General features: G+C 39.0%; 1 protein-coding gene across 14 annotated transcripts in view; it reads left to right on the top strand.

The window, feature by feature from the left end:
• Positions 1 to 157: 157 nt before the first annotated feature.
• LOC124297891 (nuclear receptor coactivator 2) overlaps positions 158 to 17,929 on the top strand; it is a 60,991-nt gene continuing 43,219 nt past the window's right edge. For 3 of the 14 annotated variants that reach the window (XM_046749256.1, XM_046749252.1, XM_046749255.1), the window contains exons 1-2: positions 160 to 628; positions 2,436 to 3,277. In XM_046749256.1, coding sequence (XP_046605212.1) covers positions 3,249 to 3,277 — 29 coding nt within the window. In that variant the 5' untranslated portion in view covers positions 160 to 628; positions 2,436 to 3,248. Of the gene's footprint in view, positions 819 to 840; positions 988 to 1,010; positions 1,131 to 1,324; positions 1,580 to 2,435; positions 3,278 to 17,929 lie in introns of those variants that run through there. The other 11 variants (XM_046749257.1, XM_046749259.1, XM_046749245.1 and 8 more) reach the window with 9 other exon arrangements.

Consider the following 17,929-nt stretch of genomic DNA (forward strand, 5'->3'; position numbering starts at 1 on the left):
TTGCCGACTTCGTGCACTTGGCGGTCTTGATATTGGTAGTGGCCCTCGTCGATCGTAAAGTTCTTGGTGTTCTTCGGCATAACGTGAACGCGGCCGCCGGAGCCCCACGTAAGATAAACGTGCTGCCGCCTAGCGGATTCTGCCGTTGGCCTGCCGTGCTTGCAGTTGATTGCGTTGAGTCAGTTGTTTCGCGTAAACCCAAGTGGGTTTGCGTATCGGCTAGTGCCGGGTTTTTCTATCGTATTTACGACATTGTTTCGACTCCCCACCGTCTGACGTGGGGAAAAAAAAAAATAAGGAAATTTCGTAACTATGCCATTTTTCGAACACCGCGAATATCCAGCGACGACGGCGATTCGTCTGGTTGTCGCGGCGACGTAAACAACCCAGGAGAACCCAGACTTTGTGTGTGCGGTGTGCTGCGCCGCGGTGTGTCGTGCAAGTGCAAACGCGTCTGCTAAATAAGTGGGAAGAGAGTAGAGTCGAGTCGCCCTCGGCCAGTTGCAACTTGCCTGCTTGTTTCTACGAAACTGGGATAGATTTTTACCCTGTGCGTGCGACTGTCTGTGTCAGGTGTGAAGTGTGCGACGGTAAACGACGTCGCAACAATTCGCTACTCGGTGATTTTGTACGTATCAACGTCGCCTCTATGTACCTATGCGTGGTGACAATCGCTAAGCAATGTAACCCCCATCGTGACGTCACGTACCTAATCAAGTGCACACACACATAGGTAGACGCAACTAAGGACGGGAACAGCGCGCGCGCGTCGCGCGCCTCTCTACACGTATTATTGCACCCGTGGACCGTGGATCGTGGTAATATACGCGCAACATTTGTTATTTCTCCACGTTGTTGGTGCTCCAGTATTTACGCGACTCTGATCGGTCTTCTTACCTTGTATTTTCTTTCTCTCTGCGTATATTATTCGCAGATGCGCAAAACGTATACACCTCTAACACAACGCGGTACTATACTATATAGCGAGTGAGTGGGAGTGATTTTTTGCAAGCGGTATATTAATTGAATACTCGCGTGAGTTTTTGAAGGAAGATTAGAAGATTCGGAGGGATTGAAAATCGCGACGACGTCGACGACGACGGCGAGGTTGATGTTGTTGGGAATAATAGGTACCGAGGTGTTTAGCAATGAAAATTGACGTCACCGCGTAAACGCGGTTATTTCAATTTCATTTCCATGCAATTCCAGACTGTCTCGGATTACTGCGGTGTCCGTGAAGCAGACGTAAAAAAGAAGGGACAACTTTTATAGCGCGGTTGTCAGTCTCGCGAAACGAGTCAGTTCGTGATTCTTCGTCGTGTCTGTCTACGTTATCCTTTCCGCTCTTTCTAGCCTCTCGAGAGATTCTAGTTTCTAGTTCATACTCTCGGAAGCAGTTCGAGCGACGCAGGCTGTTCGTACATGCTACATATATCCTGCATCGCGTATTCGCAGTTTCAAGTTAACATTCTCGAATTTTCGCACGTGCAACGGCTCCCCTTGATCCGGTGTCGGGATCAACAAAAATTCGCATTTAACTAAACCTTCTGCTGACCCTGGTGACTGACCAACCGACTCGGTACTTACCTGCGTACATTACATACACACTCACTCGACTAATTGCAAGCCCGAATGGAAACAAAAATGTATTACGCGATAAGAGGCTTAACGAAACTGATTCTGAGCCAAAAAACGCACGTAACAGCCATTATTCGGTGTTGTCGGAATGACAATGCGGCGTAAATCATCTGTTCTTCTTCTCGTTGTTCTAAACCCCGTCTCTTTTTTCAATCTCTGAACATCTAACCGATATCGAATCGACCGAAGTGTCGTCGTAGCTTTGTCGATCCTTGCACGAATCATCTTGATCATAGATAAAAGAAATGAGTGTTATCGTGCCGAAATCCGATCGTTAAATTACCGGATACCACTTTCGACATTTGATCGTGATAACTCCGCGCGCTGTCAGTTAACAAATCGACCAAATGTTTCTAAAATTCCGTGATTTCCGTTTTTTGCAAAAGTTATCTTGATCCCTCTCTCGCGTCTCAGGTCGTCGTCACGTCATTTCAACTGTTTTAAGTCCGTTTCGATCAACGCTCTCCGTTCTTACCAAACAGCATGATTTGTGGCTTTTGAGGTTATGGTTACGAAACCTCAACTCTTCAGTTTCTACACCGTCAATTCGGCCGAAAGAAATATATTTAAACAATTTTCATTCGCTCCTCCGATTCTGACGTATGCTTATTTATATTACGACGTGTCATCGTGTGGTTATTACTGTCAATTTCAAAACGCAAATTCTTTCCCCGAAATTTATCCGATTCTTGTTTATTTTTTATATTTTTTATTATTCCAGCCCCCCCCCCCCTCCCACTCATTTGTTATTAGTGTTTATCTTTTATTCGACGAACATATTGGGTTTCTCTGTGCAGATTTGGGTCGACGACGACGACGACGTGAATATTGAATCTAGGTCGGATGTGACGTGTTTTCTCTGACCTCCACGGATTTATACACGTATTATTTAAAAAGATCGACGACGCTATTTGTCTAGCAATCAGTGTGTGCGTGTCCCGTGTGTGTGTTATACTACCGTTGCTCTTGTGCCGCGACGGACGAAGTAAAACAGTGATTACATGTATAACCAAAATATATGTATAACAATGCATACGTCCATCTCTACTATCTGGTTTTCTACGATAAGGAAGATGAATTAATTTTATTGTCGATTTAACTTGAAAAAATTTATTTATAAATTGAAACGTGGTGGGTGAAGGAAAAAAAAAAAAATAATAATTCGTGGAGAAGAAACCCCAAGTTGTGTCGATGCATATAACACGGAGAAAAAAAGTGTGAAATTTATACCTGTGTCTTGTGTATATTACTGTAGAAGGGGATTTATAAAATGGTTCGTGCCGACGCTGACTAGTGATAGTGGTGTTGATATATATATACACATATATGTCTATATTGTCTGTGCATGTATGTATATATATATATTTGTATATGATTGTTAGAAAATAAAAAAATACTATTGCGAGAAAGGTAAATTAATTGATGCGCTAACGAAGCGTAAAATAGTAAAGTGTAATATTTAAAAACTACTACAACGAGAAGAAAAAAAATAAGAAAAAAGAAAATAACGACGACAGTGTGTTGATCAGTTTAGTTTATAAAGTACATCAGTGATCACGGATTTCTCTTCGCTCTATCATCTCTCGCCCAACCTCGATGAGAGGAGGCACATGTCAATTGCTGCTGCTGAAAATGCAGGGTGAGTTATTGTTTTTTTATTTTATTTTTTTTTAATTTTTATTCATAGTTATTCAATATATTTATCTGTTTCCGTCTCAACCGGTGCCGTACCCTTGAAAAATTTCTAGAAATTCCAATTGTGCAAAGTAATTGTAATACATAAGATATATCTGTATATATGTTACATATTTCGTATTGAGTAACGGTCGCCAACGTCGTCGTCGTTTCAGATCATCTATATAATCTGTGTTTTCTAGAACGATCGCGGCTGCGAGTATATAAAATATGTATACACGTATGACGTCATAGAGAGTTTAACTTCGCACGTATTAATATATTTTGCTGCTTGTTTTTTTTTATTTTTGTATATATAGAAAGTATAGTATAGAAAGTATATAGTATAGAAATACACGATACAACGAAAGGGTATCGACAGCAAGTAGCCTGTGTAGCCAGAGTTTGTCTTAATAGCCTCCTCTCGACGACTGCTGATTTATTACACTGTAATTCTACACAAACATCTACCAACCATCGGTTTCTCTATTGCATCCTTTGAGGTATTCGACGATTCGTTACAGTTGATTTAAACAACGTGTATAAATTATACAGCGCTTTGTTCATTTGCATTAAATGTACACATGTTAATTTTTTCCTTTACTCCGAGTACCACTTGCCACCGCTAGCGGTTCACAAATAAGTGTACTCGTATATTATCTAGCCGGCCAGTCTTCTTATCAGTCTGTAACGATATCGTTGAATATGCTGAGAAATGTGCCACCTCCTGCTACCGTCATTCCGACGACGACGACTTTATAAATATGCGTACCCTATGTATTATTATGTATTGTAGATGTACGCGCAGGTAATTCTTGCTCGCTTGCTCGTGCGATCGTTGCAAGTGCCAAGTCAACCTCGGTTCAGTTCCTAGCATGCGGCTGACAACGACGACGCGACCTTAACCATTTCTTGATCTCTTTTAATACCCCCCCCAATCTTTGTACCGTCGAGATCGTTATCGCGATGAGTGAATTTGATAAGCTTCTTTCCATTTTATTTAGGAACATTTTTTCCTCCCGCGACAAGAGATGCATTTTTTACTTTTGAGGTTTTCGAAATCTGAATTTATCATCAAGATATATAATACATTTTTCTCAGCAGCGTCGTTTATTTATTCTCTAATCAACGGTCTTGGAACAAGATTGCGTACGAGCATTTTCTTTGTCCTTCTGGGTTTGGTTACGATAGTTGAGAGACGGTTAGTTATTGCGAAAGTTTCCTCATCGTGATTTTACTGCGTGAAATATAAAATAATGGAGAAAGGGCAACTCTCGCGTCAGTATTAAGAGTGAGAGACGGCGATACGGAGAAGACCTTGTGTGTTGAATGTGTGTTAAAATGTCGCACCTTATTATACACTCGTTTTTAATTTAAATGTACAAAAATAACAAGCTTCTGATCGCTCGTTCGTTATTGAGACACATTTAACGCCGGGGCATGTCAATCAATCCTTGAACAACCGGGCTGCTGCTACCTTTTCGTTGCTACCGTATATTGCGGCAGATTTTTCATAGAAATACGTGACTGACGGGCCAACCCAGTGACAATAATTGTATTAACAAATTTCTGAAAGTCACAAGCAAAGCCGCCTTACGTTTGTCACAACAACGCTGCCAAGTTTCACTGATTATACCTATATCAGCGTGCCACATTGCCAAATCTTATGCACTATACCTGTGTCTATACCTATATACAGCTTGTCTATTCGGTTTATTGTTAGTCCCACCAGTGGCGTCATATCGAGAAGAAAATTCGATTATGAAAACATTGAATTTCGTACTAATTGTTTGAAATGTGTGTCAAGAGTCAATTCAAATGCTTTCACGACTGGATTGAAATTTAATCTGTATTTCTCTTCAATTATAATGCGATTTTCGTTTCACTTCATTGTTTTCATTTTATCATTTTTTTTTTTTCCCACGAACACTTTTTTTTAATCACTGAAATATCAATGCTAGACAGTCTTCCATTATTTCTGCATAACTTTAACGCGCATCAGTTTCAATGTAATTAATTAGAATCTTAATCAAAGTACTCAACGGTAATATGTATATAGTTTGTATATAGTTTGAATATGGGACTTTTTGTTTTGCCCTTCGTACTAAGGCAGTCCTCCAAGAGCAATGAAGACGATAAATAGTAATAACAGTAACCTTAATATATAGAGCATGGACATATAATCAGCTTAAATAACTTGTTACTAGTGAGATAGAGAAAGAGAAAGAGAAAGAGAGCGAGAGAGTGAAAGAGAGGGAGAAGGGATTCCGGGATGGGGGAGGGGTGACACATTGAGACCTGGGAAAATGTATATCTTGCTCTTTATATAGAAATCAAACCATTATTGGAACTACACGTTTGAAACGTATAATTTATCGCGTGATAGAAGCAGCACCAGCAGCAGCAGCACTGACGTACGTTATACGTATACCATGTAGCTATATTTATAGCCTGAGAGTATATAGGACCGTTGGAGAAACAGAATTATTAAAAACTGTGGCGAGTGTAATTTCGTTCTCTAACAAGCGTTGATGCCGTATTAATTATTTATTTCTTATGCATTTACTCGTTTGTATTTAGTTCCCCTCCCCCTCCCTCCCCCCACGCCGACGTCTTTTAATAAATGTATTTTCGCTTTAATTACACCTTCTTGTACGTGGCGAATTGCCAGGTATATCTTCTCTTTTTCTTTTCTCATTTCGCCTATGTAATTAAGATTTCTTGGTAACTCTGCTGACGCACCTACCATCCGCCTATATGAATACCTTTGAAATGTATATGTGTGCGTGTGTATGTGTGTGTAAAAGTCACTCAATTCTTCGTCAATTTTTCGGTCGTCGTTTACTTCAACTAATATCGATCAATTATGCAAACAGCAGGGGGGGTTGTTGCCGAATGTGTTTTTAATCATAATGCAAAAAACTATACAGATAGAGAGACATGTTACGGATTTGGAGGGGGGGGGGGGGGGGGAGTAGATGTCGGATAGAAGGTAGATCCAACCAATTCAAACTATCTTTGCAAGTTGCGTTTGGTGGCCGCGTGACATACAGTATATAATATGTTTCAATGCTAACGTGGAGAAAGTGGACCACACTCGCCCCGCTGCTGGTTGCTTGCTTACTCGCTGTGCCGAGTATACATATATATCATAATCTCTGCATTGTGTTGCGTAACTATACGGAGCAGCCAACTTGTAACTTGGTTCGTACGGTTCGTTCGTTCATTGCTGAGGGTGTATTATTAATAATAATATCAACACGTGCATGCGACATACGACGCGTGTGTTATTATTCGTTTCGAAAAGACGTTGCGGGAGGATGAAAAATATGTCTACTTACGTGTGTACGTTCATTAACCAAACCAGTTGGTTTGTGTGCGTACCGGCGCCATTAGTCATGATTCCTTAAACGATCTTGTATTATATCCCATGGTATCCAAACTCCGTTTATCCAGTCATTTCTTCTACGCGCTAATGAAAAATGACAGCAAGAGCGTGACGTGGACGATTAGAGGATTTGACAATTTATCGAGAGTCGTTGATATTGTTGCGACGAATAGCGGGACTTGGGAATTTCTACTTTGACAAATACGGCACAAATTATAGTTTTATTTTGTAGCTTTTTTCGGTCGATGGTGTTGTGGTGTTCATCGTGGTGGCGACGATGGACTTTGCCCGCGTCCAAAGGCGACAAAGATAGTAGAAAAGTACCGCTGCTGCTGCTGCTGCTGCTACGATTGGATAAGTCAGGCAGGGGAAAGAGAAGAGCCTTCTTGGGTTTAGAGCTTTAAATAGAACGAACAGCTGACCATGAGTCTCATCTCTATTTTAACGATTAAAACGTGTTTCGTGCGGTGCGCTTGCTTTTGCGAAATGAGTAATGAAAACGTTTGAAATTTTATCTTTATCCAATTCCCTCCTACGTGCGAGACGATTTTTCATTTACTTATCTATTACTGTTGTTGTTGTTACTATTATCATTATTATTATTATTATTCTTTTGCACTTTTGTTTGTTGATAAAAAATCAGCGATAAATATCTTTTCTTTACACAAGGATGATCTTAAATAATAGTAATCACTTCTCGGCGATTATGGTGCGTGTGAAACTTTAAAGTTTTTCCCGTTTCATGCTATGTTTTCGTCTCTCTCCTTCTCTCCTCGCATGCACTTATACTTATGCATAACTCCTTTCCCGCGGGAATTGAGGCAAGGCGTCGTCGTCGTCTGTCGATTTCGATTTTAGAAATCGCGTCTATCCGCGAGTTACGTCAGAGGTTGTCTGCTGCTGTGCTGCTGATGCAGAACTTGAGGCAAGAGAAGAAGCGGGCCGTCGATACTTTTTGCTCCCACCCGCTCTAGTCTCCGTTTCGCTGTTACGAATTATAGCGAAACGCTCTGCAGTTACCTAGAGCGGCATCATCATCATTATCATTATCATCATCATTATCATCAGCACCCCCTCAGGGTCAGCCGCAAAGCTCGGTCTTATAATCGCCCGAATACATTATCTACAATATTATACTTGTCTCGAAAATTTCGTATGCATTTGAATTCATATTTTCTTTCACTCGTGACCCTGTAAAATGATAAGTAGTTGTTGTCGATGGTGTGCGTTCCTTGCAAAGGCAACGTGCAACGTTACTTACACGAAATATTATTCGTTAACTTTTCTTTTCTTTTTTTTTTTTTTTTTTTATTTCTCGCCAAATTTGTATCGATTTTTTTCTTGCAAAGGTGCAGTTCACTCTGGGGAGATAATATTTATTACAAAGAGGGTGGGAAGGGAGGGGGGGGGGGAGGGGTGGGGGTTGTGAGAAATGAAACTGCAACTAGAAGGCAAGAAGGAAGGAGAGAAATTTGTGAAAAAGATTATACTTATCGTTAAAGTGACGCGCGAACGTGACCCCGTTATAATTGTTACTTATATGGACGTTATACAAGGCGGTGCACAGTTGTTGGATTGTTATATTATTATAGGTGTACGGCAGCAGCAACAGCAGTGCGTGCCTTACAAATTATTCCATCCTATTCTCTCTTGGTGAAGTTTCTTTGAGTACGACGAAGAGAGGAATATAATATAGTTGATGCGTGTATACCTGTAACGTATAATATGTACTCGTCTTTGAATGCGGAGGCCGGCCGATGCACGTCTACGTATATCACACATGTAGAAATGCGCGTATAAAATATGTGTACTTATATGTATAACAACAGCTGCGAACACAGTTCTCAGGATAATAAAAATAATACCTGTGTGAGTGTGTGTGTGTGTGTGTGTGTGTTATATATACCGGAGACAAATATTTTCTCGAAAAAAAAAAAGAAAGGAAAAAAAAAATTACGTACATGTGATGCGAGGAAAGATCGTAACGATTATAAAGTCGTAATGATAAGTCGCGCACAAAAGAGTGCCGATCTTTAATGCAGAACTACATTTAATAGTACAATTGATACGCGAAAAAAAATTCAATGTCTCTTCTGGACAACGACGAGATTTTTCGTGGTACTGGTGATGATGATGATGATGATGATGATGATGATGATGATGCCGTGAGAATTGCAGTTGATACACGTTATAATATATACTCGTATTATATATACCTTCATGTCGCACGATGGAGTGAAGTTTCTCTCTCAAAGGTTTATTACGCTGCTGCGCTCAAATTCGAAGACTTCTTTTTTTTTTTCTACACATATAAATACACATACCTGTTACATGTGCCGCATCGTCTGTATAACTGAATGGTGTATGTTGTACATAGCGATAATCTTATCAATCGTATCGTGAAAACACGACGCGTATTATATGCATACGTTGACGTTGCTTTGGTCTTGTTTTTTTCATCATCCACTTTCGCTGTAAATATAAACATCCATCCGCGGCGATTAATTATACAAAATGATAATCATAATTATCGAAGAAGAAGAGTAAAAGAAATAAACAATTTCGAAAATACAAGTATATCGCGTTATAATTATGTGTATGTTGTTCTTGTTATTCGTTGAAAGTTTGTCGACGATTGATTAGAAATGTATATTGTAATGTGAAATCTTGGAAGTTGTTTTTTTTTTTTTTTTTTTTAATTTTTTTTTCGTTCTTTCCTTTCGAACGAAATGCAATTTCAACACAATTGTTTTACACGCGAGCATTGATTTCTAAACTTGGAATTTACTTGCAATTCCCGCGCCCAGACTTTTCGCGTCGATGAATCTTGTGTTCTTAGCTAATCGTCAAAATTATATAAGCCTGGATCTGAACGTTTTTTTTTTTTTTTTTTCGTCAAATAGATCCACCAGTTACAAAATCACTCTGTTTCAATCTTCAATTCTATGAAAACGAACCTCCTCGCATCTACTATAATTTCACACATTTCTAATAATTTTATCGGAGACTCTTTGTAAACAGAATATCTTGAAGCGTTATATTAATTTCGTTATTACACCGGTCGATCAGAATTTTGAGTCTGGGTGCTAGATATCGAAATTTTGATTTCCTCCACGCAATTAGATGAAAGAAATTTTTTTTCTTTTTTATGAGACGAAGTTTGTTTTTTATTTTAACGCGGTTGCCACTCCAGCTGCTTATACTATCAACCGAAAACTTCAAGACTTACTCATCAACGTAAAAATGACAAAAACAAACTTTATAAGTAACAATTGAAGATTTTGGTTATTATTCGATGGATATACAATCAAATTTTATTCATATTTATTTGTCGACTGTATTGTCAATGACCTTGTTCTCTCTGTTACGTACACATCTCCGATTAATTTCACCTTGTCTCTGTATTCCTACCCTTATTCTTACTTCCCCGATTCTTCAGTTTGAATTTTGCCGCTCCATGGTTATCGTTTTTCCCTAGACGAAGAGCGCCGCATCTCTTCCGGTGTGAGAGAAAGGACATTTAAAGTTATTGTTCGCGTGAATCAATGCCGGGGAATGGTAGGTGGTGGTGGTGGTGATGGTGCATCAGCGCCACGTTCCTCCTCCATCTCGTTCGGTCGTTTGGTTGCAGCTGCGGAGGAGAGGAACAGGCATCAGCATCAGCATCAGCATCAGCATCAGCAGCAGCAACTTCGGCAAGCGAATTGAGATGCGGCCAAACTTTTGCGAGGGGCAGTGACTCCTGCAGCGGGGCATGCCTTAACCTTGACAAGCGTTCTTAAATTAGGTTTACGTTCTGTTCGAAAGCGGAGTTTACGAGCCCCGTTGTTGCCGTTAAACTGCATCTCTCTGTGAATTAACAAACGTATTAAAACCGAACGGAGATCCCACGTAGGGCGAAGAAAATTTTGGAGGAGAATTAAAAAAGGCTGTCGCGAGTAGTTACCTGCAACCAAATGTTATAAAGAGAGTAAAAAATTGGAGAAAAACTGCCGCTTCTTCCCTGCATAATTATTTATCGTTTAAGAAATTTTTTTTATTTTCATTTCCATTTTTATTTTTATTTCTTTATTAAAACGCTGACAGCCTTTTCGAAGTCTGATCTTCGATTCTCTCATTGTATACTCGGTGCGAGATCTGCGAAGAAACGAAATTCTGTACATAACGTATCGGCACTTTTTTTCTTCGTTATTTCAAATTTTTATTTATTTATTATCATTGGTTATAGTTAATTTTTTAAGAACAGTTTTTTTTTTCTCTACTCGAATGAAAATCGTCTTCTTGTACTTTTGTACGGATATGAAACGATGATTTTCGACATTCGTACACGTTCTCCGAAAATCATTTCTTGTTTATCTTTTCGTGATGACAACATATTCGTTGCTGTCGCTTTTCGGTCGCAGGTTATTCGTGACGTAAGAACGCGTAATATTACAAGTTGTTGCTGCTGCTGCTGCCGCCTCGATGGTAAGACGTAATTTTTGTTTAAACTGCAATCGTGAAATGATATGTAATGCGGGAGTTTCAAAATACGGACAAATTTAGGAATACCTGTCATCCTGCTTTTTATACGTCACATACTTGAACTTCGTGCTACAGCAGCAGCGGCCGAATAAAACGGAATACTACGCAGTGGCGGTTATTGTTTAGACCACGTGGTGCTCGATATGCGGGAGGAAAAAGAGAGGAAGAGAGATAGAAAGACAGAGGTAGAGATAGTGAGAAAGAGAGAGAGAGAGAGAGAGAGAGAGAGAGAGAGAGAGAGAGAGAGAGAGAGAGAGAGAGAGAGAGAGAGAGAGAGAGACTAAAAATATGTTCTAGATATAATATTCAGCTTATTCTATGTTACGCAAAATGTAAATGGGGGAATATTGAGTTACGTAATGTGCGGTGGATAATATTATCGTTGATCTTGTTACACGATAATTATATTGGATACTTGAAAGACATATTTGAAGATTACCATTCCCTGTTGAAACAGTGCTTACATAATAACACAAGGAAAACCCCGGGAGAATTCTTAGTGGTATTAATGTTTTATTATTATTATTATTATTATTATTATTATTATACTATACCGTTATGTGTTCCTTGAAATTTAAGCGCGTGTTATGTATATATATATATACGTATATTGAATATTATATACCTTTGATGTCTCTTGCGTCGTCGTTGGTCATCTTCGTTACAGCTTCGGCAAACCGTTGAAATTATCACGGTGACACAATCAGAGAAACGACACGACGACGACGACGAATTATAGAAGTACAGAGAGAATATGCTTTATTTACTATTAATAAACGTATATTCGGATATGGTGTAACAAATGTTTTGTTATTATTATAAAATTTTATTCGAGCCAAATAATGATGGATGGAAATTTGTTAACAGTTAACAAATCATGTTTGGATCAACTTGAATTTGATAATAATAACGAAACATTTGTTACACCATATCCAAGTATGCATACGTTTGTTATTAACAGTGAATGAACTGTTTACTCGGTGTACCGTCGGACTTCTAGGAGTGGAAGACTCGACGTTTTGTTTAGAAAGTTTGTTCGGAAGGTCGCGATATCTTTTCTGTCGTTACACGGTGTGTATGCGCGCAACACACTACCCTGTAGTAAATATAATCATTTTCAATGTAGGTACGTTGTTTTAACGCTTATTAAGGCGAAGTAGCATAGTTTTTTTATTGAGTTATCAGTACCGATGCACGTAACATTGTTTCCAGTTTTGTTTTCACACCTATTCGCCCCCGGGGATTCAAATTAATGGCCTTGTATTAGATTTTTCCATTCGTACAACGTAGGTGGGTTTAGACGACATATTTTTTCAAACGGTTATTCGATTCTCAGTATTCCTTCCGCAGCTGAAAATTAAATCCTTCGTTCGTTATTTATGGTCATTTTTTTTTCCCCCATTTCAATCCAAATTCTTATTCTCGGTTCAAAAATGACGCGCATACTTTTTTTTGGAGGTAATTATGATGTTTTATCAATCGTAAGTAAATTAACAATGTTATTAAATATTACGTATAGATATGTAATCCCGTTTCGTACTATGCTTATAATATTCATAGACACAAATTACGCTTGTCAGAGAATATGTCCATGAATGTTCGAATTTTTCCGCTGTGCGGCTTTCAAACAATCGTTGCTACGCATCGTTGAACGGGTGCTGAAATCTCCAATAAACTTGATTTACAAAAGCAAGCAAAGTATTCGCAAATAAATGTAAAAATAAATTCTTGATTTTTTTGTTTCCTCTTCACCTCAACATTTTGATTTTCTCATTTCAACATTTCAATTTTTACGTGATCAGACGTTTGGATTTATTAGTTATTTTTTTTTTTTTTTTGTCCTCTTCTGCTCGACTATTTTTACTTGTATCTTGATAATGGGATTGAAAAATTTTATAATCTGATCTAGGCAAAATTTACGCTGAACGGAAATTAATAATCAAAGAGCGTTGGTGGATGGCGTTCGAAATTTTTTCTACACTACAGCGTTACTCGTTTTCGAAAAAAACCGCTCGGTTTTCACCTCCCAAGGAAAATCATTAAACTAGGCGAATTTGGGTCTTCGCGCAGCGCGTCAGTCTCACGAAATTAACGACCTCTGCATCGCCTTAGAAGAGAATCGATCAGAGAGGTGAATTCGCACTCGCATCTCGAGCCTCGCTATTGATTAGGCTACTACAGATTGACGTCACAGAGACCGACGGCAATATCCCCCGCCACAACGACCAATTTTACCAGAGTTTACTCTCTACGGAGAAGGCTCGTGATACGCTTTTACATGTATATAATATCACATATATTTATATTATACATGTTTATATCGTTCGTTGCGTTTTGTTGCGCAGATAAAACCAGAGGCTATAAGTTATCGGATTTTCGAGACTTTCACGCCTTAATTATTTTTGATTTCTAATACTCGACCCTTTGACCCACGATTATTCATAACAAGAACTTTGTCAAATTTATCGCAAAATTCTTTCCTTTGTATGAGCTGGTGATATGAAGTCCATTCAACTCCAGAGAAGCGCGGTGAAATTAGTTGACTTTGAAGATCACATTCTGTGATATTCTTATATAATATGTACTTGAAAAAGTTCCCGATGCGTACGTAATGCCTGAAACTGGAATTCATTTCGAGAACGAAATCATACAGTGATTCTTCGCTCGATGACAAAATTGTTTCTTTTAAAAAGGCTGAAATTTCTTTGACGATATCATAATGCTTTTTTTTTTTTACTTGTAATTAAAACCTTGGCAACGTTTCTGGTATTCAAATTTCTTTGTACATGTTCTATTTAACAAAGGTTTCTTTGCAAAATTGTATTCGTCGAGAAGTGTCTATACTTATATATAATTGAAATCAGAGCAACGGCGAGCAATATGAAACCTTACTGGAACCTTAGAAGCGCGAGTTATAAATTGTTGAAAAATTGTTGTTAGTGTAGGAAATTAGAGCAGGCAGTTATCGTTAAACTGAAATTAACGAGTCATAGAAAACTTGCAGTCATTTGTGTCGGATAATATTTTTCTTGTTATCTTCTTTTTTCATCTTTTCTCTAATTTTTCGCCGTTTCTATAAAAATAAGACAGTTTCAGAAAATAGTTATTCGACAATAATGCGACTGTAGCAGATTGCGTGCGAGGGAGAGAGAGAGAGAGTTTTCCCCGATTTGTCAGAATAAATTCGAATTCTCGTTTGTCTTCTTTGACGACTAGTCGCATATGCCGAATCATTCTTCTCTAACGTAACTTTCAATTTTCCCGCACAAGTAGCAGCTCTGCACATGGCAGAAGTTCCATCAGGCTTTTCCCTTCTTCGTATTTCTATCACGTCGTTTCTTTTCGCTTTTGTAGGTCATGGTTTATGGTCAGCTAACCTTCGCTCTTCCCACACAGCGGTTATACCAGTCATTCGTACTCATATATACGATCTATACATTACAAGATGTGAAAATAATGGAGATATCATGGGCTTTTTCAACCATCGATAATTCGAGGACGTAAGATTTTCTATTATCACCATCGCTTACGCGCTATTTATACATACGTGACGCGCGATGTATACACAAGTATTACCTGTGCAGATGTAACATTTTCTTCCCTGCAATGACCGGGACAGGCATTACCGAGTCGCGTAACTCGGTTACGAGATATATAACCGTGTATACCTAACTCGTCGCAATCCGTATCGCGTAACTTCGCGGCCGCAGCCGCCGCCGCTGACGTCGAACAAGTCAGGGAATATCGGCGAGTAAAACTCAATGTTGGCCTGACACACATACGAGTAAGTTTCATTCAACTGTTACCACGGAAATCACATTAATTGAGGCAAACGAAATAAATGATGTAGAATAATTGTATACAGGCAACGTCACGGTATGTATAACAACAAGAAAAATATTAATAATAATAAAAACATGGGGTCTTTCGTGCTCACGTGATTTCTTGTTATGTGTATATTTTGTAAAGAAAAAGGTGCGCAGCTTTCTCGGAGTCAAAAATAGAGATAGCCAAATTTCTCAAGCGGCGTTTTAAACGGGATAAATTCGCCTCAACGTTACTTTTTTAGACAAATTTTTTGTCACTTTTGTTGGACGCGGTACGCACTGTTGATTAAAAACCTCGAAAAAGCAAGGCTTTCTAGGGGCGGGTAAATATGGAGGGGAGAAAAAATTTGCATCATTTTTTTAAATCATTTCGAACCAATTTGAGGGATGCAGCCATTGAAATTTGATTTCACTCTTCTTGAGGACAGGTTTAATATATATGTATATTATAGAAGCGTTGAGTACAAAGATCGCCGAGTTTTCGCGACCGCGCGTAGGCGGCCGACAACCTTTGTGACTCAATAATGGAAAGATGTAGGTACTTGGTACGTACAGAAAATATTTCGCTTGATTTTCACGAAACTCGTTGCTGCGAAACAAGAAAAGGAGAGAAGAAAAACAAACGGCGAATAAGAAATGAAAATGATGAAAAAGTACTAGCGATTTTTTTACATTGAATTCTATGTCGGTGTGGTAAGAGAAATAAATAAAAAAAAATAAAATAAAAAATTTGGCGTAACGCGTAAAAATATTCGGAGGAGGGAAAAATTATATATTTCATGACGTCATCGTCCCGCACGTAACGTTACAACTTATATTATATGCATAATATATGACGATTCGTTTCCGTTATGACTTGCTATCGTTGTAAGATATTCGCGATTTAAGTATATCATATATTAATGGATGTATTTTTATGTACCGTCGCGGCTAATCAAGTTCTTTGCCTTTCTTCGTTCGCTCGATCGTTTTTCGCAACAATCTATTCGTCGTAACAGCGCGTTAAAAATAATCTTTATCGTAGACCGGAAATGCGTCGCATAATTGCAACCGGAGATTTGCGGTCCAGCAGACGTTGTATTTGAAACGAGTATACGTATGTGCCTGGTTGGTCGGTGGTGGAAATGACTTTCTTCCTTTCTTTCTTTCTTTCATTCTTCCTTTTACAACCAGGTTGAAGTATGTATATTCACTCGGGAAGAAAATCATTATTTTCCGATTTTAGAATGACTTTCAACAAGTTGGCTTTCGAAAAATATGGGTGTGTTTGGTTCACTATGGTTTACTAAATTTCAGACACTTCTAATGGTGCGTAGTGACGATTTTTTTTCAACATGCACCGTTACTGTAACGTTGTTATTCTTGCCCACATTATCTTACACGAATATTAAAAATTCCTTCAATTTTATCATTCATGACAATGAGAAAAGAGCGTATAAATGAAGAGAGAGTGAGAGAATTATTAGACGTATTAATTAATTAATTAATGAATCAATTAACTCTATCGTCGTCGAGATATAATAACATCGATATCGTAAAGGCCGCGTATTTACACACCCACATGTACGTAATTATGCGATCCTCTGTTTAAAAAAGATTCACCTCAATACGATCATATCCGTACTAATACATACATACGTCTCTTCGTACATGCAGCGCGCCTATTATCAATCCATCGAACAAATTCGTACACATATACCGTGTTTCTCGTAAACACAGAACAGCTGACAGTCTCGTCTAGTATTTTTACTTTCGTCTGGTCGCCGCGTTGCGCTCGACGAAACAATCGAAATACGCATGCGTCGGTCGACGCAACGACGCTGCCTTCCCTCGTCTTCCCGACGGTCGGAACCTCGCATACGGATTTTCGATAATATGACGCAATAAAACTGAAAACAAACAAACGAACGATAAGAATAATTTTTTCAAAAGAAAATATTCAGAGAGAGAGAGAGAGAGTGAGAGAGAGAGAAAGAAAAGTCGATAGAAAAGTTGTTTGACGCAGGGGCGTTTTAGATGTAGAAGAGAATAGATAAAAAAAAAAAAATAAATAAATAAATAAAAAAAAAACCCTGGATACATGCTTGAAATCGAATAAAACATAAATAAAGGGATAAAAAATTTGCGGTGCATGGCGATATTCTGCATTTGAGCCTGGTACCAGAACGCATGCGCGCGCACCGCGTATGACGACCTTGACCCCTGTTTATACTCTGACTGCTGTCCTTCGTAGACTGATCGATATTTTGTGCGCCTCTGTCCGTCCTTCCCTCTCTTTCCCTCCCTCCCTCCCTCCCTCCTTTCCTCCATTACCCTGGCGACGCGACACCGTCGAAAACCTCCCTCTAGCTCCTCGTCGTCGTCGTCGTCGTCGTTACACCCCGAGCGGTAAAAGCTGAGGCAGATCGCGGAGGAAGAGGCGGGGGTGAGTGTTGGGGGGCGGTTACCCTCCGGCAAGCAGTGATGTTAACGCGCGTCGCAACACTACTAAATTCTCTCTACTTCCACCCTCGTCATATCGATTTATACCAACCGTAGTCTCGAGTCCGAATTACGCAGCGGGGCAAGACCACGACCACCGTTCTCCATGCCTCCCGTGCTTCTTCTTCTCCTGCACCTCCTGCCGAATTCTTTTCTGCCGATGCCGTCGTCGTCTGGCGCTTTGTTAATATATACCGTATACCTCTGTACCTTATTCTCCCGTCTTGGTAATGATAAAGTGGGTGACGAAAAATTAGGGAACAAATCATTTTTGTTACCTTTCATCGTGAATAATAACTTTTAGATTGTTGGTTTTTTGAAAACTAGTTATTGGCATAGTTTTTTTTTTTTTTTTTCCTATCGTGGTTAAATAGATTTTGAGACGTAATTGCTAAGG

Source organism: Neodiprion virginianus, chromosome 2 (genome assembly GCF_021901495.1).
Source record: "Neodiprion virginianus isolate iyNeoVirg1 chromosome 2, iyNeoVirg1.1, whole genome shotgun sequence".
NCBI lineage: Eukaryota > Metazoa > Arthropoda > Insecta > Hymenoptera > Diprionidae > Neodiprion > Neodiprion virginianus.